Source organism: Musca autumnalis, unplaced genomic scaffold (assembly GCF_047663935.1).
Source record: "Musca autumnalis isolate F117 unplaced genomic scaffold, ASM4766393v1 scaffold_3, whole genome shotgun sequence".
Classification (NCBI taxonomy): domain Eukaryota; kingdom Metazoa; phylum Arthropoda; class Insecta; order Diptera; family Muscidae; genus Musca; species Musca autumnalis.
The window spans coordinates 166592799-166620654 of record NW_027411866.1 but is presented as its reverse complement, the minus strand read 5'-3'; the positions used below and the strand labels follow the sequence as shown (position 1 = coordinate 166620654).

At 35.1% G+C, this 27856-nt stretch overlaps 1 protein-coding gene across 4 annotated transcripts in view; it reads right to left on the bottom strand.

Moving 5' to 3' along the window:
• Window positions 1–522: 522 nt before the first annotated feature.
• Window positions 523–27856, bottom strand: part of shakB (Innexin family member shaking B) — a 1117028-nt gene continuing 1089694 nt past the window's right edge. For all 4 annotated transcript variants that reach the window (XM_073975227.1, XM_073975226.1, XM_073975229.1 and 1 more), the window contains 5 exons: window positions 14503–14657; window positions 14248–14312; window positions 2378–2544; window positions 2126–2304; window positions 523–2052 (listed from right to left, as the gene is read on the bottom strand). In XM_073975227.1, the coding sequence (XP_073831328.1) occupies window positions 1860–2052; window positions 2126–2304; window positions 2378–2544; window positions 14248–14312; window positions 14503–14657 (759 nt within the window). In that variant the 3' untranslated portion in view covers window positions 523–1859. The remainder of the gene's footprint in view (window positions 2053–2125; window positions 2305–2377; window positions 2545–14247; window positions 14313–14502; window positions 14658–27856) is intronic.

Genomic DNA, 27856 nt, shown 5'->3' with positions numbered 1-27856 from the left:
TAAATTGTAAGCAAAAGAAAAATATCTTTGGGCAATGGTTATTAATATAATTTCTACAAACAAAAATTGGGACTCAAACTTTTATACATGTATGTACATAATTGGAAACTGTATTAGGGTTTGGTGTTGGACTTGTATATGTATTGGAATAACTGGTTGAACTGGTAGTACACAGCTGAGCATTTTTATGATAATGAGGAAAACTAACATTTTGAAAAATCAATTGGAATATTTATAAAAAATATTGAAAATTATGCATTTAGAACACGATTACATTAATGTTTTCCTCATATATATTTTCATTCTTGCAATTTAATTTCTTTTTAATTCTTTCTTTGAAAACAAAGTACAAAATTTTCACGTGTTTTTGAAAATTTGCCTTTAGAATTTAAATCACCAATGGTTTTTTGTTTTAATTTTTCTACACTCCAATAAAAAATTTTAATCTCTTGTTTAATAATATCACAAACTTTGTACAGAATTTTTAAAGAAAACTTTTTTTCAACCTAAATTATTGCCAGATTTTTGTTTTTTTCATAGAAATTGTCTTTTCGCTTCGACTTTTATACACCTTCCGCAAAATTTTCTTACATCCAAAATAGTTTTTTTTCTTAAAGTTTTCTAAAAAAGAACATATTTTATATTTTTTTATAGTTTTTCTCTTTTTTGTCGATCGCATGAACACATTGTAGTTGTTGTTACTTTTAGGATGTTTCTTTTGTTTTTTAGCCAATACATGTAATTTGTTTTTTTCTTCTTAACGCCCACAATTGTTTCCCTCAGTTTGCTGTTGTTGTTGTTGGATGTTGTTTAGCAAACTTGCCGGGAGGTATTTTACGGCCAATACAAAAATGCAATTATACACCTTTTGTTGTCTCCAAATTTTTCATCATTTTTTGTTTCTTACTTTTCTCGTTTCCTTTTAAATTTATTGTTTTCATTTTAAGCTTAAGGTTCTATCATGATGATAATAAAGTGTGTTTGAACTACACAAAAGCAGCGGAGCCAGTGTGGTAAAAAATTATTTCTGTGAATGATCGCCTGATATTTTGCTATTCTGTCTGATCTGAGCCTGATTACTGATGATAATGTATTCTCAAACTAAACCTCTTAAGGGTCTAAGGCGGATGATCATGATACTGTTGGTGGTGGTGTTGTTGTTCTTGTTGTGATCTTACAACTAATATTTTAGTTATATTATTTTACAAATTGCCTTTGAAAAAATAAAAGACAATCGTCTGGTATTATACATATACATATATATATATATTTCGATCCTTAGCTTAAAAATGGATGGACAAAAAAACAAAAAACTTCTTCTGATGTGAATTTTCCCGTCATAGTTTTATTCCTTTTCTGCTGGTGAAGCCTGTATTTTCTTTCAGTTTGCATTTGATGTGAAGTGGCTATAAAAATGTACATGCTGTTGTTGGAAAGGAAAAATTTGGCCTTAGTATTTGGCGTCATGATTTGCTTAGGTTGGTTTTTGAATTTTGTGCGTCTTGAATAGTCGATTTTTATGAATCTATAATAATCTGCCGCCCGCTAGCCAAATTTTTCCTTGACCTCCTATGATGTTTCGTTGCTATGGTTTTTCTGATAGTGGTCTAATGTACTTCTCTGCTCTGCTCTGATTGATGATGAAGTGTGTTAGTGGCTGTATTTTCTATCTCTTTTTCGTTTTGGTTGTAAATTGCTAATAAAAAAGCAAATTGGCAGCATTGTTTGTTATTTTTTATTGGATTTTTTGTCTGGTTTTTATGTGTTTTTTTAGGTATTTTTCGTTTCATTGAAGTTTTACTGTTTTTTTATATGGAGACAACATTTTGCATTTTGTATGGTTTCTAATACTCCCAATATCATGCATCCTGAATTTCGCCCTTTAGTCCAGGCACCCTGTGGTGTTGGTTATGACCTAAACGATTGGCTAAATCCTGTACAACATCTCGAAATATAACCGTATCTATGTTTTCACCTAATAAATACAATAAAAACCAATCGCCCATCTTTGAACGACGAACGATTATTTCTATAGCGTCTCGACGCACTAACCTGTAAACGAAAAAGAAGAGAAAAATAAATTATTAATTAAATGTATACAATAAATTTAAATACAAAAACTTACCTAAATCTCATACGAAATAAGTACACCCTCATACGTGGTGAAAATATAATAACCACCCTGTATATAATTGTTAATAATGTCAATAATGTTAATAATATAAACCAAAACCAAAGGAAAATATAGATTTTTTCATTAACAACATTTAATGGCAATATGCATATAGCATCATGTTTTTCCACCTACAGAAAAAAAGAGAGCAAAAGTTGAATTAATAAATTTCCAAAAAAGGTATTGCTGATTTGAAATACATACCTCCCCGCTCGAACCATATTTAAAAAATGTACATTTGGTCATTCTAGGGAATATGTATATCATGGGATCCATTCGGTCTTCTTGATCGGTCTCCATATATTGTATCACATCTAAGCCAAATGTCATAAATTCGCCATCGAAAAATCGATTCATAAGAAACATTTGACCTGCAATGAAATTTATTTTAAAAGAAATTTTAAAATTAGTACAAAGAGAATAAAATATTCAAAAATGTGTATGTAAAATTCGCTGTAGAAAATTTTGATCCTATCATCTGGAGACATTAAAGACAATCTATCACAAGAAAACAATTTTCGTCATAGTTTCGGAGCCCGCAACAGAACCTTATCAGATCGTTTGTTTATTTTTGCGGATGCGATTTTAACGTTTATTATTATGTAATGGAATATTATATGATTTCATAAATGTTTATAAAAGTTCCCCATGGATTTAACATCTCCATTAGAGGTCATACACTATGGTCATCACATAAAAACTTGTCCAATTATACGAGGGGAAATAAAAAAAGTTTCTGGCCTAGGCAACACACAGTGTTAATTTTTCTTTATATTTTCGGAGCCCGCCACAGAACCTTATCAGTTCGTTTATTATTTCAATAAATGTTTATAAAAATTTCCTATAGAGTTAACATCTCCATTTGAGGTCATACACTATGGTCATCACATAAAAACTTGTCCAATTATACGAGGGGAACTAAAGAAGTTTCTGGCCTAGGCAACACACAGTGTTGCCAGACGCCATTTGACATTTTTTTCGAAAGTTTGACAGTTTTTAGGCTACACATTCTCAGGACAGTTGGACATACTATCATGTGTTATGTTTTTTACAGTGATTTGATGGAGACATCTCCAAAACATGGTGTTTGAACGCTTTTACAGCATCTTCTTGCGATTGCTGTTATTCTGCGGGCTCATACGCAAACTTCCATGATTCGTAGCCTCGATCCATCTTATATACGTCTTTCGAAGCACCGCGATAGTATTATTCCGAAACTTTGGATTGTGGCCTTAAAAAAAGTTACCATAGCGTTTACACAACATGAGCTATTTACTTTTCCTCAGGTACTAAATTTTATGAAATTCCAAATTTAGTTGTTGTTGTAACAGTGTTTTTTTATTATGCTTGTACGTTCGTTCTCCTGTTCAATCTGACTCTGGGTCTATCTCTAGTTCCAGGAAAGTGGCTACTTCGATGGGATGTAACCACAGATCCACTGGTGTTAGATGAGTACGATTGGCGGGCAGTTGAATAGGTGCTTAGTATCGTGCGGGCCCATGCCGCATACTGGGCAGATGTCTTGAACGGTGCGATCGATTCCCGCCCAATATGAATTTAGGCGACTGCAATATCCCGAGCGCAATTGAGCTAAAACTACTCTGGTTTATCATGGCAGCTGACGCTCTTCAGCTGCGATAGATGGGGGATGTACTCCGATGACTGCATTCACACAATAATTGCTTATGGCCTTAGCAACTGCATCCGTGTGAATGCTGTTCAAACCTGCCTGATATGCCTGTTGATCTAGAGGTTCTCTCCTATATTGTTGGACCTCCGTCTCTACCCAGCAAAATTTGAAGGAAGGTGTTCCATGCGATGACGTGATTTCATGGCATCTTTTGCATTGGTTCAAACGATGTCGTGAAAGATCCGATCTTTTCATTAGCATTTGAAGCAATGCAAAGGAAGTCGTGAAAGATCGGATATTTTCATCAGCATTTAAACCCATGCAAAGGAAGTCATGAAAGATCCGATCATTTCATCAGCATTTGAACCCATTCCATCGATCCAATAGAGATGAATTTTGTGTTTTTATTTATACAAATTTTTCTAAATATATAAGAATAATTATTTACAATTCGGAGACTCGAAATCACAACCAACGTTGTTAAAACTCTCGTCGTAATGATAATGTCATTGCAACGGGTTGGTGAAAATGACATGCCAAAGCATTGGTGGAAATGACATGCCAAAGCATTGGTCAAAATGACATGCTTAGGATCCGAAAATGAATGTCATCTTAAAATGCGAAAATGAATGTCATCTTTGGGGGGTCACGCTCATATAAAATTCATGAGTAAAAATGCTAAAAAGATGACATGCCAGACCACTTTCACCCATGATTGAATAGCATCTTTGGCATCGAACATTTTGCTGGGTAGAGCATGAATATCCTTCTTGATATGCCTGGGTGTATCGGTGGCCAGCAGATGGTGATTGGGATGGCTCTCACGGTAACACCCGTGCAAGTACTGCAACGATAGCATCTCATTATGTTGTCGTACTGGAAGAATCTTTGCCTCCTCATGTAGATGGTCGACTGTAGACCACAAACCGACCTATCGTTTTATACGTGGTCAACAAGGTTTCTTTATCTGCACTCCATGCACTGCCGGCTAGGGACTTGAGGACTTTGTTTCTACATTTTAGTTTAACGCAGATAGCTGTGGCATGCGCGGACGACGTGAAAGTGGTGTCGAATGTGACCCCTAGAATTTTGGGGCAGTTTTTGGTCGGAATTCTGCTACCATCGACCCTGATATTCAACTCTCTTCTATACTGCGCCGTCCATGTGGTGAACAGAGTGGCCGTCGATTTAGTGGCGGATATCTGCATATTCCTCGCGTGGAAAAAGGTGGTAAGGTCGGTTAAATTGCAATTCAGTCTCTCACAGATGTCATCAGAGTAGGTACCTGATGCCAGGATCGCACAATCATCTGCATACGTTACGATCTCAATGCCGTCTGGAGGGGGCGGAATACAGGAAAGGTAGAGGTTAAACAGTTCCGGAGATATCACCTCTCCTTGGGAAACCCCCTGTTTCACTCTACGGGGCTTGGATTTCTTGTTCCTGAATTCCACATACGACTGGCGACCACACATTTAGTTGATTATCCAACGTATCGGACTTGGCAGAAGGGTTGTCTGCTCGATGTCCTCGAACAGCGTGGAGTGCTTGACAGTATCAAACGTTCTATCACACGGTCGATTAGCGCTGTTGTCGTACTGTGCTGCTTACGGAATCCATGATGATGATCGGCAACTTGATAGATATTTCTAATGCTGGGGAGGACTATGGCCTCAAGGGTCTTCGCTACAGGTGACAAAATCGGCCTGTACGATTCACCTTTGCTGGCATCCTTGCCTGGCTTCAGTAGCGGGACCGCCCTGGCCATTTCCAGGCTTCGGGAACAATAAGGGTGGCTAGCGACAGTGAGATCCTCTACTCCCGGCTCATCCAGCTGTTTCAACATTACCATGGAAATTCCGTCAGGGCCCAACGCATTGGATGATTTCCTGATCGCATTCGCAACATCATCCTTTGCCAATTGTGGTGGTTCATCATCGGCAGGAAGAGATTTAATGCGACGTAACACTCTTCTTCCAAATTTAGTGGACTAGAACTTTTGTGAAACAATATGGAACAATGTTCTGTTTTTACAGAAAGATACCGAAGAGTCTCCTCTTTCAGCCAATATATACTTTTGTACCCGTCCAGTTCCGTCCGTTACAGACTTTTTTAAATTTATTTAAATTACATGGGTAAAATTTTGTGTTTTTTACATAAAGTTTTCAAGCTTTTTTAAACAAATGGTCATTTTTGAGTATATGAGCCTTATTTAATACGAGTTATATACGTTTTATGAAAACCCAAGGAGTATTTTTTTAATTATTGAAAAAATTCAAACTTTTTGATTTTTTTTTTAAATTTTTGAAAAAAATTTAGGACATATTTTTCGAAATGTTTTTTAAGTTGTTTTTTTTTGGTATTTTTATACTTTATTTATTGGTGTTTGACAATCTTTAATATAAAGACGATATAAAAAACACAAAAACAGTCATTTTTTGATGAAAAATAGAAAAAAAAAATTAAAAGTTTAACTTTGACCTTGAATTTCTCAGCAACTACCAGACCGAATTTGATCTGAAAGCTGATTGTGTTATCTGTCTAAAATTGAAAATATCTCTATCCGTTCAAAAGTTGCAGAATTTTGACCAGGAAAAAACGATTCTGAAACACTGTGCGTCGAATGTTGTAAAATATTATCGCACGAGTTAATTCCATTTTTTTTTGCAAATTGATTTTTTCAAGTCACTCTAAACAACAACACGTGGTCATACGTCAAACAGTACTGAAAACGGTTATGCCAAAAATGTCAAACTATTCAATGGATATGTGAAATCGCGTCTGGTAACACTGCGTATTGCATAGACCAGAAACTTTTTAGTTTCCCTCGTAATGTAAATACGAATAACAACGGGCAGCCACTATTTTCGACAATTTTCATCCATTAGCATTATAAAAAATGTAATTTTGTTCATTACAATACACTTTATAAATCAAATTTATTTGTTTGAAAAAATATTTTTTATAGCCGCATAAAAATAATAATTAAAACAACATTATATTTGATTTACTTCTAAAACTCTTGTTCATATCGATTGTGAATTTATGTTTTCATATACGTGCATGTATACATAATTATTTTAATTGCCCATAAAAATTTTCAATTTCTGGTGTGTTTATTTACCTGTATGATAATATATTTTTTTGCTCTCAAAGAAACTTGTTTAGTCTTACTTATTTTCTGGCGATCATTAAAAACCCACAGATATTTTAATAATTTACATTATATAAACAAATTTGTGTATAAAGAGGGAAGCAGAACAGGTGATGATTTACTAAATGTTATATCGATAATTCAAGTTTACGTGGGATTATTAAAGTAAATTGGACATTAACAATGTATTTTGAATTTATTTTGACTTAGCTTTTCACAAATATCAATATGAGGGTAATGACATTACATGATGTAGATCACTGCACAAGATGTTAGCGACGATAGGTTACCGATAACCCGTGCCGCCGACCGATCATTAGTATCGTGGCCAAAGGCGAATTTTCAGGAAATCGCTGTACAGGCCAAAAATTATTTCTCAATCGATGGAAAAAATTACCACTTATATTACAGGGCCCAAATTACCTATAAATGGTCATATAGGGTGTTTTTTTAAGCTAGATAGAACTTTAAATTGTAAAAAGTAACACAAAAAATTAAATTTTGATGAAACTTTTTTTTATTTGTTTCAGTATACTCTGACAAATCATCATGAATAGACTCACGCTTGAACAACGCTACGAAATTATCCAAATTTACTTTGAAAATCAGTCGTCGATTCGCGCAACTTATAGACGACTTCGTCATTTGTATGGCGTTCAGCGATGAGGCGCATTTTTGGCTTAACAGGTTTGTTAATAATCAAAATTGCCGCATATGGAGTGAGACCAATCCACAAGAGACCCTACAGACTCCATTACATCCAGAAAAATGCACCGTATGGTGCGGTTTTCACGCTGGTGGCATCATCGGACGTTATTTCTTCAAAAATGAGGCCGGAGCTCGCGTTACGGTCAATGGAGATCGTTACCGCACCATGATCAATGATTTTTTGTTTGAAAATATGGATGACATTGATCCGGAGGAGATGTGGTTTCAACAGGATGGCGCTACGTGCCATACGGCGAACGCAACCATCGACTTATTGAAATCAAAATTTGGCGATAAGTTGATTTCGAGAAGTGGACCTGACAATAGGCCTCCAAGGTCGTGCGATTTAACACCTCTCGATTATTTCCTGTGGGGCTACGTGAAGTCACTGGTTTATGCTGATAAACCAGCAACAATTGATGCCTTGGAGGTCAGCATTGTTCGTGTTATTCGTGACATACGGCCAGCGGTGCTCGAAAAAGTGGCCAAAAATTGGACGTCCAGAATGCACTTCGTCAAGAACAGCCGCGGTGCCCATATGCCCAAAATCATTTTCAAATGTTAATGTCACGTATTGATCTTTCGAACAAAAAAAATTTTTGATTACAATTTAATTTTTTGTGTTATTGTTTACAATTTCAAGTTCTATCGGGCTTAAAAAACACCCTTTATATGCATATTGGAGCAATAAGAAAATCTGGCCGTATTTTCAAAATGTTTTGTAGAACTCGTTTCTTAGCCACAACAATGAACTGGTAAAATACATATGTTCATAGATTGGAAAATAATTGTGGCCTGCAAAGCGATTTCCTGAAAACTGGTCTCGGTCTAATCAGGGTCAGGGGGTACGGGTTAGCGTTGAACGATCGCCATAATTTTTTTGTGGAATTAGTTTTTTAGCCACAAAAATTAGAGCTGAATGTGGGATCTACTGTTTATCGCCGAGTCCGAAAGGCGTGTCTTAAGACACCACTTGTAGAGAAGTTTTACATGGCTGAATTACTCACGAAATGTCGCCAACATTAGGGAGGAATATTTTGTCGAAAAAAAATTCGTCATATTATAATGAAATCGTGGTTATAATGAACAAGGTCGAATTAGCTTTGCGAAGATACCAAATTAAGAAATGCTTTGGTAAACATTTGTCTGTACAGGTCTATCGAAAGTGAAGATCCGGATGGATTTGCCAGGTTTAAAGCCTCATTAATTGCCCATATAATTATTTGACATAGATACTGTCAAATAATTATATGGACAGTTAATGCGGTGAACTTGTCCAACTAAAGCCCTCAATACAATGATGCATATTCTGCCAATAGATATACACGTCAAAGTAACTGCGGCTTTCAATGGGCATGGATACGTGCTCTAGGAATGTGTTCCTTCACAAACTACCGTGAGAAATAGCAACTAATGCTGATTACTGCACACTTTCAATGTCTTTTGATCAGCCTTTATAATAAGATTTCCGAGCAGGAAATAATGGAACACCACTGACGGATCACGGCATCAAGATATACACAGAAGACTTTAATGAACTATGAATTCGGCTCTGATGTCTACTCGAAAGAAGCAAACATATCTGCATCTACGTAGCTACCTAGAGACTGCAGCATTTTTTAGGCAGAGGTACACGCTGTAAAGGAAGCTTGTAATATACATACCTCTACAGCACCACACATCAAACTCAATAGGAATTTTTGTCGACAGTCAAGTGGTTACTAGGAACACCAAAACAAATCAAACATTGTCACATCAAAGCTAGTGAGAGAATGAAAAGAAGAACTTGCTAAGCTAGGGCGTCTGACCAGATCTTACTTGGATCCCAAGTCATAAAGATCTTGGTGGTAATGAAAAAGCAGACGAACTAGCTGGACCAGGATCTGCGTCTGTCGCAACACCAATGGGGGTATTTAAAGGGGATATCTTCAAATATTATCAATCACAAGCAGATGTCAGATGGGACAAAACCGAAACATGCCAAATATCTAACTCTACATGGCCTCATTGCAATAAGAAACGCACAAGGTTCCTAATCAACCAAAATCGACGGAACCTAGCAATTCTTATTGCAGTGTTAACAGGTCACTGGGCTATTGGTAATCATGTTAAAGGCCATAACGACCGCGCCGCTGCTGCGAAAATGAAGAAGAGGAAGTGGAATATACTCTTGGGCACCTCCTTTGTTCCTACCCTGCACAAATGCCAAACAACCCTGCACCAAAGTCATCACATTGAAGTTTCACTCTTTAGGTCGAAAAATCCGTCATTTTAACTCCTGTACATCAATATTTATTGTACACTTATTTTTATAATTCATCGATTTCCTGCAAAAAAATGTCCCCCTCTCTCATTTTCCCCCTAAACTTTCGCATTTGTTGCCACTGATAGTAAAGTAGCCATATGTGCCGCATTCTTCTCTACCTGGCATTACCATGGTAGATTTTTCACGACGCGTATACGTCAAATAAATCATCATTAAGAAGATTAACCCTGCAAATAGCTATAATATATACATGGTCTAAGGCTGATGTTTTAAAATCTACTTTTTTGTCCGAATTGTCGGTAGTATTTTCCCTTCCTGTAAGGTGGTAAACTCGCATTTGTACTTTTTAGGCGTATCCGCCAGAAGACAAACTGGATCTTCTCTATAAAAATTCCGATCATTCCAAGTGCTCATAAAATATCGTCAAAAGTTAGGGGTTCATTTATCTTTTCTTTCGTTTTTCATAGTAGTGCGTTTTTGTTGAGATGTGGGTTACTATGCCAACGTCTTACATAGGTTTTTTATACCCTCCATCATAATAAGGAGGGTGTAATTAATTTTGTCTTTCCGTTTGTAACACATCGAAATATTCATCGGAGTCGATATAACCACGTGGGTGCCACCGTGGTGCAATGGTATGCACGCCCGCCTTGCACGCAGAAGGTCGGGGGTTCGATTCCCCAGCCAAACAACATCAAACATTTTTCAACGGTGGCAAAATACCCCTCAGTAATGTTGGCGACATTTCCTGACTATTTCCGCCTTGAAAAACTTCTCCACAAGTGGTGGAGCTAAATATGAATCGGGGTGCACTCATTGATATGAGAGAAGTCACCCTTGTCCCGTATGGGATGTTGTGGAACAATTTTTTTTTGTTTCGATATAACCATGTCCGTCCGTCGGTCTGTTGAAATCAAGATACAGCTCGTTGGGGTATAAACTTCCCCCCAAAAATTTGCGGCTCATTTACTCAAAGAGTGACACATTTCAAAAAATCCAGTTTCGAGAAAAACGCGTTTTAAGTTGGCGATTGAAATTTGACTTCCCAACTTAAAAAGATTATTACAAAAAAACTAAAAGAAGAAGTTGGACCATATTTTGCAAACAGCTAGCCAGATATCACTACTAAATTTCTGTGAAAGATCAAGCATGATTTGAAGTGTTTTAGTGCTTCATAAACTAAAAAAAACATTTTTGTTGAATTTGTTGAAATGAGCTGCAACTCATTGAGTTATAGAGATATCAACATGAAAATTTGACACAAGATAAAATAGTCGTAGAAAAAAAAACAGAAATTGCTAACTCAGAAAACGCATTTTTTGAGTTATGCCACTCCTTGATTAATGAGCGATATGTCCACGGCTTCATATAGCCCCCATTGAACGGTACCACCCGATTTTCGGTATTGTGAAGGTTGGTTTCACAATAATCCGCGAAATTACTAAAATTTGGTATTTAGTCTTCGTTGGGGGTACCAAATTTTCAATCAGAAATTTGTTCGTATAGGTCCACGTCTTCATATAGCCCCTCCCGATTTTCGGTATTTTGCAGGTTGTGGCCACAATAATCCACCGAAGTGGCTGAAGGTTGGTATTTAGTCTTCATTTGGGGTATTAAACGTTTCATACGAAATTTGTCGATATAGGTCCACGCTTTAGTATAGCCCCCATAGAACGATACCATCGGATTTTCGGTATTTTGAAGATTTTAGCCTCATTATCACACCGAAATGACTGAAATTTGGTACATAGTCTTCGTTGGGGGTATAAAACCCAGAAATTTGTCGGCAAAGGTCCATGCCTTCATATAGCCGCCATAGAACGGTACCTCCCGATTTTCGGTATTTTGAAGGTTGAGGCCTCAATATTCCACCGAAATGGCTGAAATTTGGCATTTAGTCTTTGTTGGAGGCAAAAGCCTGACTGACTGAAATTAGTCTGTATAGGTACACGTTTCGATATAGCCCTCATAGAATGGTGCCTCCCTATTTTCGTAATTCTGAAGGTTGTGGCGTCAATAACCCACCGAAAGACTGAAATTTGTTATTTAGTCTTCCATGGTGTTATAATATCCCCCATAGAAGCGTTCCTCTTGATTTTCGGTATTTTGAAGGTTTTACCGAAATATCAGAAATTTGGTATTTAGTCTTCTTTGAGTCTAAAAACTATCCGTCAGAAATTTGTTGGTATAGATCGACGTTTTGATATAGACCACATGGAACGGTACCTCCCGATTTTCGGTATTTTGAAGGTTGCGGCCTCAATATTCCACCGAATTGGCTGAAATTTGGCATTTAGTCTTTGTTGGAGGCAAAAGCCTGACTGACTGAAATTAGTCTGTATAGGTACACGTTTCGATATAGCCCTCATAGAATGGTGCCTTCTTATTTTCGTAATTCTGAAGGTTGTGGCGTCAATATCCCACCGAAAGACTGAAATTTGTTATTTAGTCTTCCATGGTGTTATAATATCCCCCATAGAAGCGTTCCTCTTGATTTTCGGTATTTTGAAGGTTTTACCGAAATATCGGAAATTTGGTATTTACTCTTCTTTGAGTCTAAAAACTATCCGTCAGAAATTTGTTGGTATAGATTGACGTTTTGATATAGCCCACATGGAACGGTACCTCCCGAATTTCGGCATTTTTAAGGCTAGCCACATTGTTTTACCGATCTTGCTGAACTTTGGTATTAAGTCTTCTTCATAAACGAAAGGAAACTAATTGTTCCATTTTACTTCAATACAACTCGTGGTGGATGGTATTACAAGTTCGGCATGGCTGAACTTTACGCCCACCCTACTTGTTTTAAATCATTTTAAGGACTGATGATAATTGTTTTTGAGGTGACCAGAACATCAAAATGAAAAACTTTTCAACATGTGTTTTCTGCCGTAAGACACGCCCTTCGGACTCAGCGATTTCAAGTAGGTCCCAGATCATTGATCTAATATGAATCGGGGTGCACTTATTGATGTGAGAGAAGTCTCCCTTTTCCCTTCTGGGATATTTGTAGAACAATTACATTATTTTTTAAGGGCGTGGCTTTTTAATTTTTTTTTTTTTGAGGTCTAATACCTGTTGTGTTTTTTTTAAAAAATTATTTTATTCTGTCGAGGGTTTGTAAATAATTCTTTTTTGAAGTCCAAATTCTGCCGTAATTTTTTTAGAAATTATTTTTTATTTCTATATTCGATATTTTAGAAATTATATTTTGAGGTCAAAATTCCCAACGTCTAGCATTCAATATCCTTATCGATCGCCCATAATTTTCCCTAAGACTCTCCTCCAAGACCCACTAAATTATCGGCGATTGCTTTTTTCATGCATAGCTTCGAAAAATCTACTTGACATTTTAATATCCACAAACTGTTGACGTGCCCTGTAGCATTTCATCTATACGGCCTGTCTCTTAACCTTATTAAATAAACATTTAATTTAATATAGACTATGGTAATAACATAAACGTAACGTTAATTGCAATTGCCTTGCTATTTCCAAAAACCTTGCATAAATTAGCCTCAATTTATGTCCCAATTACATAAAAATATTGGAAATGATTTAAAACATTTATCCGTCTATTTACAAGCAATTTTGTGATGCATTAAAATAAAGCGTACTATATTCAAATTGTATTATTACAATTAAAACAAAAACCCACCAAAAACCATCAACCATTTTGAGGCAAAAAATCGAAAAATACGGCTCACAAAAATCAATAAATGCTATGCGGTTAATTATGTTTATTTACTTATTGGCTTTTTGTTCGTGTACACACAGCACAGTATTCAGTGGTCAGTTTATAAAAAAATTAACATTAAATTTCAATGTGATTTGTTTATTTTTGTTAATCAAACAACAGCTGCAGTAACATCGAAAAAAGAGTATAAAACAGAAACTACTACCCCTCCATAAAATAGAATGGACGACGACGCACGATATGGCCAGTAAATATATTTCGGAATTTGAGGAAAAAGTCTATGAAAGATGGCTCTTTGGATAAACACACAACTCGTCAATGAATGGCATACATAAATTACTTGGCAAAATACAACAACACATAGTTTTCTGTATTTATTTGAAAACGTTTGTCAATTTATTTGTTAATTTGCGATCAGACCCTGTCTGTCTTTGCATATTTATTTGGCAGTTTTGTGTGTGTTCGTAAATTGTTCTATGAAAATATATTCGTGGCTGGTATTTTTCTCCGTATATTTTACTGCAAATGATTAATATTGAAATAATTGCCAATTCAACGAATTTTCCAACGAAAAATATATGAGGACTAATACAAATTAGCGGAAGAAATTATTACTCACCTATCACATTGATGAGTGCTAACAACTCGCAAACATAGTATCTGTACGCCCACCAGTTGTGATATCTGTAACAAAAACGAAATGAAAAGAAAGAAACAAATTGTGATGAATCGTCACTTTTATATAGACGTTCCATTGAAATCTATAAATTTTACACATTTAAAATATACATATATTAGCCATGATGGTTAATTGAACAGATATTATCTTTTTAATGTGATTTGCAATAAATTGTTGTCTTTTTATTAGACATACCTTAGATTTTCCCATAAATAATCTAAAAGTAATTTCTTTTTTTGTTTTTTCTCGGCTTCGGAACAGATTCCTATATCTAAGTCCATGATAAGTGCATGAATTTTGCCACCTTCCCAAGACTTCCACAGCCATCTTGGTGTATAAAATAATATTGCCTGTAATGAAAGAAATTTAGGGGAAAATTATTAATATTATTTTTCATAAAAAGGGACATAAGGGAATATCATTGCATTTTATCGATAACATTTATAAATGTAGAAAAACTTTGTACCTAGTAATGTTAAAACTTTTATCGTAGCCTAACTTATAATGATGGTCGTGAAATTGTTATAAACGTATTTGAAAATAAAAGTCGTCAATTTGTTTATAAATTTCTTTTTTGAGGTCTAAAGCCAGTTGTGGATTTTTAAGTTATTTTTTAAGGTTTAAAGTCGGTCATATTTTTTTAAAGAATTATTTGTCTATAGTCCGTCGTGGATTTTTAAAATAAATATTTTTGAGGTCAAAAACATGTCGTAGAATTGTTAAGAAGAATTTTTGAGGCCTAAAACACCACGTGGAATTATTAAGAGTTATTTTTGAAGTTTTTAAGTTGGTCGTGGATTTTTTCATAATTGTTTCTTGAAGTCTAAAACCAGTCATTGACTTTTTAAGAAATATGTTATGAGGAATGTGAGAAGTCTCCTGCGTACCTTCGGGGATGTGTATGGGTATGTATGTATGTATGTATGTATGTATGTATGTATGTATGTATGTATGTATGTATGTATGTATGTATGTATGTATGTATGCATGTATGTTATGAGAAAAATAGTCGGTTTTGAATTTTTTTAAAAATTATTTTTTGAGGTCTAAAGAAAGAAAAACGAGACGTGATTTTTTTACGATTTTTTGAGTTCTAACACCTGAGACCTGAATTAGTTTTTGAGATCCACAGTCAGCCGCATTTTGTTTAAAGTTATTTTTTTTTAGTTGAATTTAAGAAAAATATGTTTTTGAGATCTAAACCCTATTTTCGAATTTTTATTATTATTAATTTTGAGGTCAAAAGGCAATTGTAGATTTTAAAGAATTATTTTTAGAGGTCTGAAGACAGTCGTGGATTTTTTCATAATTATTTTTTATGAGGAACATAGTCGGTTGTGAATTTTATAAGAATTATTTTTTGAGGTCTAAAGAAAAAAAGCAGACTTAATTTTTTTAAGATCTTTTGAGTTCTAACGCCTGATTTATATGTTTTAGATTTTTCAAGATTTTTTTTTTTTTGAGGTCCAATGTCTGTCCCGGCTTAAGGATTATTTTTTGACGCCTGTCGTGAATTTTTTTAATTATTTTTGAGATTAAAAGACTGTTGTATATTATTTAAGAATTATATTTTAAGTTCTTAAGTCATTCACGGATTTCTTAAGAATATATTTCGACAGTAATTATGGTAACATGGGGCGGCTTCGCCACTGGGGCGCCTTCGCCAGCGCCGATTTTCTTGATAATTATAACTGCTACTGAAATGCCGTTAAAGGGAAAATTGTGAGCTTAACGAAGATCTTTCATCTCCCAAAAATTGGCATTTCTATCAAATATTGCTGATGCACGCGGTTTCGTGTTTTTGGCGTATTGCGAAAAATATTCATTGTAGGTATATTTTGTGATATCTTGTATACCTTTTGTGATATCAAAATTATATTTTATACCGTTAATAGACAACTACTGAAGAATATAAATCCAAATAATTTGCATGATAAAAGTAATTATAAATGTCAATATATTCATATTATGAACTATGTAGGGGGTGGGGCGCCTACCCCATGATAGGGGAATCATTTTTGATTATTAAATAGAAAACATGTCCTTTTATGCATAATTTTGATATTTTAGGAGGAAGTATGGTAAATGCCAGTTTTAGAGTCCGTTGTTAAATGTCCTATGTCGATGGCGAAGCTACCCCATGGGTGGGGAGGCTTTGCAACTTTTTAGACATTTTGTAAATTCTCAAAAATAATATTTTAAAAACAAAATTATAATAAATATATCAAAACTTGTAGTATATTCTTACCAAAAATAATATTTGGAAAAACTTAAATGATGTCGATATGAGAACATATTGAACAAAAACGTGGCGGAGGCGCCCCATGTTACCATATATCGTGGATTTTCAAGAATTATTGTTGAGGTCTATAGACAGTCGTTGATAGTTTCTGAATTTTTTTAAGGAATGATTTTTTTAAGAAATATTTTTGATGTCTTATGACATTCTCGGATTTTAAAGAATTATTTTTTATATAAATGCCGTCATCGAATTTTTAAGAATAATTTTTTGAAATCTAAATCTTCTAAATCTAAGTCTTTTGAGGTCCAAAGGCAATTTTAGATTATTATTTGTTGATGTCTAAAGATGTTTTGAGGTGTAAAGAATTATTTCATAAAAACTAAATATTCTTGTGGATTTTTTAAGAATTATTTTTAGGTTTAAATAATATTGTGAATTCTTTAAAAATTATTTTTTGAGGTCTAAACCCTGTTTTGCATTTTTAGGAATTATTTTTTAGGTCTAAAGCCTACCTTGGACATTTTTAAGAATTATTTCTACTACTGTCGTGAATTTTTTTTTATAATTATTTTTGAGGAATAATTTCTGGCCTAATTTGTTAAGACTTTTGTTGAGTTCTAAACTCGGTCCTGATTTCTAAAGGCAGTCGTGTATTTTTATTTATTGTATTTATAAGAATTATTTTTGGGATCCAAATCCTGTCGTCGAATTTTTAATGACAGGCGTGATTTTTTAAAATTTCTTTGAGTCAGTCGCAATTTTTTTAAGTACTAATTTTTTGAGATCTAATTCCTGTTATCGAATTTTTAAGAATTATTTTTGATGTCCAACGGTAATTCTAGATTATTAAGAATTATTTTTTGAGGTCTAAATACATTTTGAGGTCTAAAGAATTATTTCATAAAAACTAAATCTTCTTGTGGTTTTTTTTTATGAATTATTTTTGAGGTCTAAATAATATTGTAAATTGTTTAGAAATTATTTTTTGAGGTCCAAATCATGTTTGGATGTTTTTAAAAATTATTTTTAGGTCTACTTCCTGTCATGGATTTTTTAGGGTGATTTTTGAGGTCTTATGTCTGTCTATCTGAGGTCTAAACTCTGTCGTGGATTTTTTAAATTTTTTTTTGAGCTCTAAAACCTGTTGTGCATTTTTAGGAATTATTTTTGAGAATGTTTCTTGGACGTTTTTAAGAATTTTTTTGAAGTCTACTTTCTGTCGTAATTTTTTTAGAATTATTTTTGAGGTATAATGTGTGGCCCAATTTGTAATGATTTTTTTAAATTCTAAATTCAAACGTGGATAATTTTATTCGAGGTATAAAGCCTTTGTTTGATTTTTTAATAATTATTTTTGGGTGTGTGGATTTGTTAAAGAATAATTTTTTGAGGTCTAAAGCCGGACAATCATTTTTTAGAAATTATCTTTGATGTCTGTTGTGAAGTCAATCGTGGATATTTTAGAAATTATTAGCTGAATCCGGTGCGCTTCGCTACCCTGACTAAGATAATATATAAAGGAATAACTATAATTATATTATCTTTAAACGCCACCATTTTAATATTTTAATGAACAAATATAGGAGATAAGAAAGAGTTCTCTACTCGTTCAGTGCTGTGTATGGTGCATGAAATCTGCCGAAATATATATGGGAGCTATATCCAAATCTGAACCGATTTCTATATAATTTGGCATACTTAGACCAAATTCCGTCCCACATTCCAAATTTCATTGAAATTGGACATACATAGCGAGTTTATTGCATAAAATACATAAAATCGGTCGAAAATATATATGGGAGCTTTATCCAAGTTTGAACAGATTTCAATATAATTTGGCATACTTATTTCTAGACCAAATTCCAAATTCAAATCTTCAAGGAAATTGGACATTCATAGCATGTTTGGTGTATAAAATACACGAAATCGGCCGAAAATATATACGGGAGCTATATCTAAACCTGAACCTATTTCAATATAGTTTAACAAATTTATTTCTAGACCAAATTCCGTTACTTATTCCAAATCTGTAACCGTTCTTTAGATATCAGCATACAAAATCTACACTTTTTGGAGGTACCTTCGATCCTAAGCCTATATCTCCAGATCGACGCGGAATTTCAAAAATGAGTATATCCTGTTTTACTTTTAGGCGATATTGCAATATACCCTCAAATTTTCTGGAAGATCGGTTCAGCGGTTTTCGAGTCCATAAATAACAAACAATCGTACATACATTTTTCTATTTTATTTTAGAAATTATTCTGTTGAGATCTAAAGCATATTGTGGATTTTTTAAGAATTATTTTTTGGGAATTAATGCCTATCGTAGATTTTTTAGAAATTATTTTTGTGAGCTTTAAAGCCTATTGGGGATTATTTTAAGAATTTTTTATTGAGAATAAGCAACTTATGAATTATTTTCTGAGTTTAAGTGTCATTTGTGTTTTTTTTTTTTTTTTTGAGAATTATTTTTGAAGTCTCAAGTCTATCGTGGATTTTTTAAGAATTATTGTTTGAGATTTAAAGCCAGTTGTGGATATTTTAAAAATTATTTATGAAGGTCTAACATCAATCGTGGATTTTTTAAAAGTTATTGTTTGAAGGTCTAGCAAGTCGTGGATTTTTAAGAATTATTTTTTGAGGACAGTCGTCGATTTTCAACAATAATATTTTGGGGTCCACCTACTGACATGGATTTTTTAAAAATTATTTTTTGCAGTCGTGAAAGATTTAAAAATTATTTTTTGACATCTATAGAAGTCGTGAATGATTTAAGAGTTATTTTTGGAGGCGCGAATTATTAAAAAATTTTTTTAGGTCTGATTTTAGGACTGTTGTGGATTTTTTTTTAAGAATTCTCTTTCCAGTTTTAAAGAATGTCGTGAACTTTTAAGAATTATTTTTTAAATTCTATAAACAGCCTTCAATTTTTTAAGATTTTTTTCAGTTCTAAAGAGTGTGGTAGATTGTTTAAAAATTATTTTTCCACGTCTATAGCCTGTCGTGTACTTCTATGATTTTTTGAGGTCTAGATTAAATTTAAATATTTGTTGAGGTCTAAAGCGTGTTTTGGATTTTTCAAGAGTTATTTACACCTCAAAGTCTGCCGTGGACTTTTCTACGAGTTTTGTTTGAGGCCTAAAGCCTGTCGTGGATATCTGAAAGTATTAAGTCTGAAAACTGCAGTGCATTTCTAAGATTCTTTTTGTGGTTTAAAGCCTGTCGATGAATGTTTCATTCTTTTGAGGTCTAAGCCTCTTGTAGTTTATTTATAATTCTTTTGAGGACCACAACCTGTCGTGGTTTATTTAAGAATTTTCTGAGGTTCTAGGCCAGCCGTGTATGTACTTACTTACTTACTTAGCTGGCCCATTACAGAACATTTGTTCTATAGGCCGAACTAAGAAGAGATCTCCATTCCTCTCTATTTGTTGCTTTGCTCTCTGGAATACCGCGCCTTTTCATCTCAACATCCACTTGTTTGCGCCATCTATTCCTTGGCCTGCCAATTCTGCGTGCACCGCCATGTGGCATGTATTCATACGCCTTTTTAGCGGGTTCATCATCGCTCATTCTTATGATATGGCCTAGCCAACGCAATCGCTGCATCTCGATACGTTTAACAATATTCATGTCGTTGTATAGCAGATACAGCTCGTGGTTCATGCGACGTCGATATTCACCGTCAACGCAGATTGGTCCGTAGATCTTTCGAAGAATTTTTCTCTCAAACACACCAAGCACTGCCATGTCTGCTTGCGCAAGTACCCAGGCTTCGGAGCCATACATCAGCACGGGTAGTATCAGTGTTTTGTAGAGCGTTATTTTTGTTTGACGAGATGTGGCTTTGTTTTTAAACTGCTTACTTAATCCAAAGTAGCATCTGTTGGCCAATACAATTCTTCTTTTTATTTCACAACTGATGTCGTTTGTTGTGTTGACGGAGGTGCCGAGGTAGACGAAGTCTTTTACTACCTCAATATTATAGGAACCAACTTCCACAGTCGGTCCGAGCTCAATGGACGCATTGCGCGTCGACACCATCAACTTGATCTTCTCACCGTTTACCGCCAGACCCACTTTAGCAGATTCTCCTTCGACCTTTATAAAGGTATCAGTTACTTCTTTTACTGATCGACCCATGATGTCTATATCATCAGCATAAGCAAGTAACATGTGACTATTGGTGTAGATTGTGCCACTTCTTTTGACGTTTGCCTCTCGTATAACCTTTTCTAGCAGGATGTTGAAGAGGTCACACGAAAGGCTGTCTCCTTGTCTGAAACCTCTTTTGGTACCAAACTCTTCGGAGAGGTTCTTTCCTATTTTAACTGAGGACCTCGTGTCAGTTAAAGTCATTTTACAAAGCCGGATGAGCTTTGCGGGAATACCAAATTCAGACATGGCTTGGAATACCTTTGAGCGCAGCGGACTGTCGAAGGCTGCTTTATAATCGACAAAAAGGTGGTAGGTGTCGATCTGCATCTCTTGGGTCTTCTCCAGGATTTGCCGCAGGGTAAATATCTGGTCAATGGTGGACTTGCCAGGTCTAAAGCCGCATTGGTATGGTCCAATAATCTCGTTGACCATTGGCTTTAGTCGTTCGCACAATATCCTTGACACGATCTTGTAGGCAATAGGGAGTAGACTTATGCCCCTATAGTTAGAGCATACAGTCTTATCTCCCTTCTTGTGGACGGGGCACAGGATACTCAGGTTCCAATCGTCGGGTACTCGTTCTTCCTGCCAGATGGTGCTAACTAGCTGATGAATACACCTTATCAGCGTGTCGCCTCCGGTTTTGAACAGCTCGGCTGGTAAGCCATCGGCCCCTGCTGCCTTATTATTCTTCAGCCGATTTATTGCTGTCTTTACCTCATCTTGGCTGGGCAGTATACATTCAATACCATCTTCTGGGATTGGGACTGTGGTATCTTCGTCTTCTTCGCTGCTATTGGATACCAACAGATTTGAAAAATGTTCTTTCCATATCCTGAGTATACTATCTGTATCAGTTACCAAATTACCTTGCTGGTCTCTACAGGAGGATGTGCCTGTACCAAAGCCATCAGTTTGATGCTTGACTCTTTGGTAGAATTTTCGGACTTCATTCTGGCTCCTGTACATCTCGATTTTTTCACACTCCCGCTTTTCCATCTCTCTCTTTTTCCTGCGGAAAAGACGTTTCTCCTCTCTCCTTTTCTCCCTGTATCTCTCTCGTGCGCTACGCGTTGCTACGGATTGTAAAGTAGCCTTATATGCCGCATTTTTCTCTTCGGTGGCAGCACGACACTCCTCATCATACCATGGATTCCTTGGTGGAGGTCTCTGGTATCCAAGTATGGATTTTGCGGCTGTTTGCATGGAGTGGGCAATGCTTTGCCATTGCGCTGATATGTTATCGGGATGAGGAGGGCTTTGATTAAGCAATTGGGCTAGTTGAGTGGAATATGCTGTGGCTATCTGTTGTGATTGCAGCTTACCGATGTCTAACTTTCGTGTTGTGTCTGCTCGTACTTTGTTTGCTACGTTTAAGCGGGTGCGTACCTTTGCTGCAACAAGGTAGTGGTCCGAATCAATGTTTGCGCCTCGGAACGATCGTACATCCAACACGCTCGATGAATGTCTTCCATCTATCACAACATGATCAATTTGGTTTCTTGTTTTCTGATCTGGAGACAGCCAGGTGCCCTTATGAATATCGAGATGATTAAATCTGGTACTGCTAACTACCATGTTTTTTGCAGCTGCAAAGTCTATCAGTCTCATACCATTGTCAGATGTTTCACTGTGGAGACTGAATTTCCCGACTGTTGGGCCAAAGATATTCTCCTTTCCAATTTTGGCATTAAAATCGCCTAGAATGATTTTAATGTCATGGGCAGGGCAACGGTCATATGTTTCTTCTAAGCACTCGTAAAATATATCTTTGGTCTGTTCGTCCTTTTCTTCAGTGGGAGCATGAGCGCAAATAAAGCTGATGTTGAAGAATTTAGCTTTTATTCGAATTGCAGCAAGTCTTTCATTCACTGGAGTGAAGCTGGATACAAGATGTTTTAGTCTCCGACTAACTACGAATCCACAACCAAACTCATGCTTTACGTCATGGCAGCTATAATACAGTGCGTCACCTTTAGGTGTTGTTGTGACGCCTTTCCCAATCCATCGTATTTCCTGTATGGCAGTAATATCGGTCTTGTACTTTTCAAGTACGTCTGCCAATGCGAAGACTGCACCTTCTCTATAAAGAGTGCGAACATTCCAGGTGCAGATTCGCAGATCATGGTCCTTAAAACGTTTGCGGGGTTCGTCAACTTTAGAGGGGTTTGTTTTTCTTTTCTTTCGTTTTTTCATAGTAGGCTGTTTTTTCTAGGGGAGGGTTACTAACCCGACGCCCAAACCCAAGTTTTTAACGTTCTTATGGGTGAACGCGCGGCACATGTTAGCTCACTACCTTTAACGGGTGTTAAAGGCAGTTCCCCAGGTGACACCACGGGGAGGTCAGTGTCCACTTGGGATGAAAGAGGGACCAAGATAAATCCTGGGCTTTGCCATGTTAAAACCGGTCAGGACCGTTCCTTGGTATCTTCCATCCCCTACGTCACCCCAGCCGTGTATGTGCTACGTTAAAAATAATGGGTTAAGATGTTATGTTGACTTAGTACCCACTCTTAGACATTACTATCTATTACAGCAATGGAAGAAATTACGAAGAAGAAATTTTGTTAACCCGCGCAAGCGTTTTAAAAAACATGATATTCAAATCCTTTCAGGGAATACAATGGAACAGAAATAGCGACAGAACAACACACAAAATGAATGTAATAATAGCTTAAATTATAAGTTTGACACACGAAAGAATGAAGGAACGTCTCACCGCCACTCATAAAACCAACGAAACTGTATTTATAGGTGAGAATTTGAGAAGGATTCAAGGTTATGTTTTTTGTGATTAGAGATCACATGTCATGCAATAAATCATTTCAGGATGGGTATCCACATTCAAAAGCATATGAATATACATATAATTATATATACAGTTTAAACTATTTTATTCTTTGATACTTCAAAAATATGCTGTTATTTATGAATGAAAAAAAAAACATGTTTGTGGACAAGGTCCTCTGGTTGTCACTGATTCACATTTGCCAGACAAATAGCCTCCAAAAAACTTTTTACGGACAATTTTATTACTCCCCGAAGTGTTTTAAACCCTGACAAAATATATATATATGCTATTAAACTTTGCTAATGGCCCTTGTTGAGTCTTATGCCAGATATATATCTGAACTGATAATAAAGAAAACTCTATCATTTCCCCTCAGCACACACATATGACTGATCTATAATCACTTTAATCACTAAGAAAAAACAATCAATGGAAATACAGAATTTTGTATGTATATAAGCATACATACATATTTATGTCCCATAACGCAACAGTCTGAAATGGCAAAATATGACTGAAGGTGATAAATATGGCGGGATTTAGTTCGACCAGAAGTGACAAATTAATAATAACTTGTATCGTAAATTTCTGTTGTAGACAGAGTAGATTGCCTGACAGCAAAATGTTGTTTATTTAAAAGTTTGAGTAAATTGTCTTTTTGTTTTGTTTTTTGCTACTGTCTTAATATTTTTGATGATTCGAATGATTTTTTGAGACAGTACTGTGACACTTTGGTGTCTTGCTGGGTGATTGTAATCCTTTCTGAGTGGGAGGAATACCGTCGTCTACTAAAGATTTAAGTTGTCAAAATTTGGTCTCATTAATTTTCAGTATTCTTGTACGTGATATACATATTATTTTTTCCTGATGACTTTGGATGCTACTTTCCCTCAAGTATTAAAAAAATTCGAAATGTTATATTATGATTCACTTCGATTTTAAGTACTAAAGCCTTTTGATTGCACACATTAAAAATTGTTATGGAAAATCATAAAAATATAATTACCATTTTTCGATGAATTTTTAACCCTTTATTTCAAAGAAATTTTTACAGTACCACAAAAGGTACTTAGACAAATATCTGCATCTGTACCTAATTGATAATAAATTAAACCATAATTGATTTTGTAACCAACTTAGGGGAACATTTATAGATTAAATATCACGTTGGATATACTAAACAAAAAGTCGTTCTTATTACGTTCTTGAAAGACTTTTTTTGCGTAAACACAGTTTATTATATATTTCGCTTTAATTTTCCATACTTATTTTAAAATAAATTTAAACAAAAAATGGGTTCCAACGCAGTACACTGGTGGTCTTGGGATAGGCTTCTCTGATACTAAAGAATTTTTTCCCTCTAATATACGTCACAATGATAATTCTTTCTTAATATCTTCGTCCTATTTTTCGTGAGGCATATATTATCGGTTCATGAATTATTAACCTAGGCGACGCAAAATCTTTACGTACACCCACTGTTCGACTTAGGGTTAACAAAAATGTTCACCTTATCCATTAAAATTCATATTCATTTCAAACTCATAAACTATATTTTAATAGTTGTTGGCATTGACTTGCGTTATTTTTCAAAAAAATATATATATATTAGTCTCGGGTTAGAAGTTCATGTGATTTATGATGGCAATATGTTTTTTCCTGTTTTTTATAACATAAATACTTTTCCATAATTAAATTAAGATATTAAAAAGTCATAAAAATATGAATTATTATAGATGATTCAGTATATCTATATGACGATATACTCTTTGGCAGAAACAAAGTGTTTCTGGAAAATAAATTTTTACGACACACTTGAATTTTTACTGAAGCAAAATCAATTTAATATACTTATCTTTGAAGGAAAAACCCAATATGAAACATCAATTGCGACCTCTTTGTTTGAACCTCTTAACATTTTTTCCCGCACACAAAACTATAAGAATAGTTAATGCAAATGCATTGCATATTGCAGACATAAATCAATTATTGCCAATATCAATTGTGCGACCCCATTAGTATTATCGTTCAAACAAGAATCGACGTCATTCCATATGGACGATCATCATGTACGTATGTACATTTCTGCCGTCAATTTGTTGATGATAAAAGCTAGAGTTGAATGAAAATACAAAAAAAAAAAAAAAAAACTCATCATTGCTAATGTGTTTTCTCCAAGGGTAAATTTGTAACCTTTTCTTTAAAGTAAACGGAAAATGACCTTCCGGATTATCTTAGTTGTTTGAGGGTTAACGATTTATGACAGGTTTGCAATGGCTAACCCTAATTTGTCTTATTTGGAAAATTCCATTACCAGATCAGTAGTGCGATTCTCTAACTCATTTTTTGAGTTTCCGACAATTGTCTGTAAAATTAAAATGCTTTTAATATCGGCAATTACCGACGTATTTCGGTAAGTTTGCGATGAGTAAATATCAGTCGTAAAATTCTACCGATAGCAGGAGTATTGTCAACTTTTATTTGAACTTTTCGTTCATAATTTTGCATTTTAATTTTACCGATTTTTGTCGGTAAATCAAAAAAATGAGTTAGAGAATCACACTACAGATGTAATAGTAATATAGAGATATATTTAGATTTATAACAGATGTCATTACAACTTCAACTGACTGCAACTATCGTCTATAAATATACGAAGAGTGACAGCGCCGTTGGTAAGACGAAAAAGTAGTGCGCCGTTTTACAATTAATTACTCAGAAACAAAAGTTAAAACAACAAAACTTGGTCTTAAAATACCTATAGTCTATAGATTTGAGATGTTTTATAAGGCATATATTAACTACAGTGTGTAAAGGGTTTGTTTGGTCATGTTTTCTAAATTTTAATAGTTATAGTTGGAGGAAATACTTATTTTCAGATTGACAATTGCGAAGGTTGGACAGAAAAATTAAAATTGAGACAAAACTAAGGAAACGTATTTGCTCTATATATAAAGGGATGATAGATAGATAGAACTATAAAATTTAAAAAATCCCAAAATGTAAATTTTCTGCCAGTGTTTAGAATGTGAATTTCCTTCTCCGTTGTCGGATGTTTCATTCTGGAGACTGACGTTGGAGCAACGATTTTCTTTTTCCAATAATATCCTTAAAATCGCTCAGATCAGTTTTACATATATCTTCGTCAGTACGGGTTTTGGAATCGAAGTCTAATATTGTAGTCGAGCAATTTTGCTGGAGTCGGAGTCTGAGTCTAAAAAAAACTCGCCTCAGATTTCGGGCAATTTTTATACCCTCCACCACAGGATGGGGGTATATTAAGTTTGTCACTACGTTTGTAACTACTCGAAATAATCATTGTAGACCCCACAAAGTATATATATTCTTGATCAGCGTGCAATTCTACATCGATATAGCCATGTCCGTCCGTCTGTCCGTCTGTCCGTCTGTCCGTCTGTGGAAATCACTCTAGCGTCCGAACGGATTGACGTATGTTGATGAAATTTTGGGAAAATATGTTATATTTACGTAGGACTTTTGGTATTGAAAGCGGGCTATGTAGGTCCACGCTTTCGTATAGCCCCCATACAAAATGACGCGTGACGCGTCGTCGTTTTAAGGAATTTTTAAGATATTTGGCCCATTTTACCACCGAATTGGTTGTAATTTGGTACTTTGTGTCTCCAGAGGCCAAAAAATATTCCTACCAAAGTTGGGTTATATAGGTCCACGTTTTGGTATAGCCCCCATATAAGGCCCCATATAAAGTACGCGTCATTTTAATATATTTTGAATGTATTAGACCCATTTGACCACAGAATTGGTTGTAATTTGGTATTTTGTGTCTTCAGAGGCCAAAAAATATTCCTACCAAAGTTGGGTTATATAGGTCCACGTTTTGGTATAGCCCCCATATAAGGCCCCATATAAAGTACGCGTCATTTTAATATATTTTGAATGTATTAGACCCATTTGACCAAAGAATCGGTTGTAACTTTGTATTTTGTGTTTCCAGAGGCTAAGAAACATTTCTACCATAAAATGTTTATATAGGTCCACGTGTTGATATAGCCCCCATAATACAATATCTCCCGATTTTCGATATTTTGAACGTTTTAGCCTCATTATCACATCGATATGGCTGAAATTTGGTATTTAGTCTTCTTTAGGCGTATAAAACTTTCCCCCAGAAATTTGTAGGTATAGGTCCACGCCATCATATAGCCCCCATAGAACCGTACCTTCCGAATTTCGGTATTTTGAAGGTTGTGGCCACATTAATCCACCGAAATGGCTGAAATTTGTGGTGGAGGGTATAAAAAGTTCGGCCCGACCGAACTTAACGCTTTTCTTACTTGTTTACATTTATCTAATATGTAAGGAAAAACTATGTT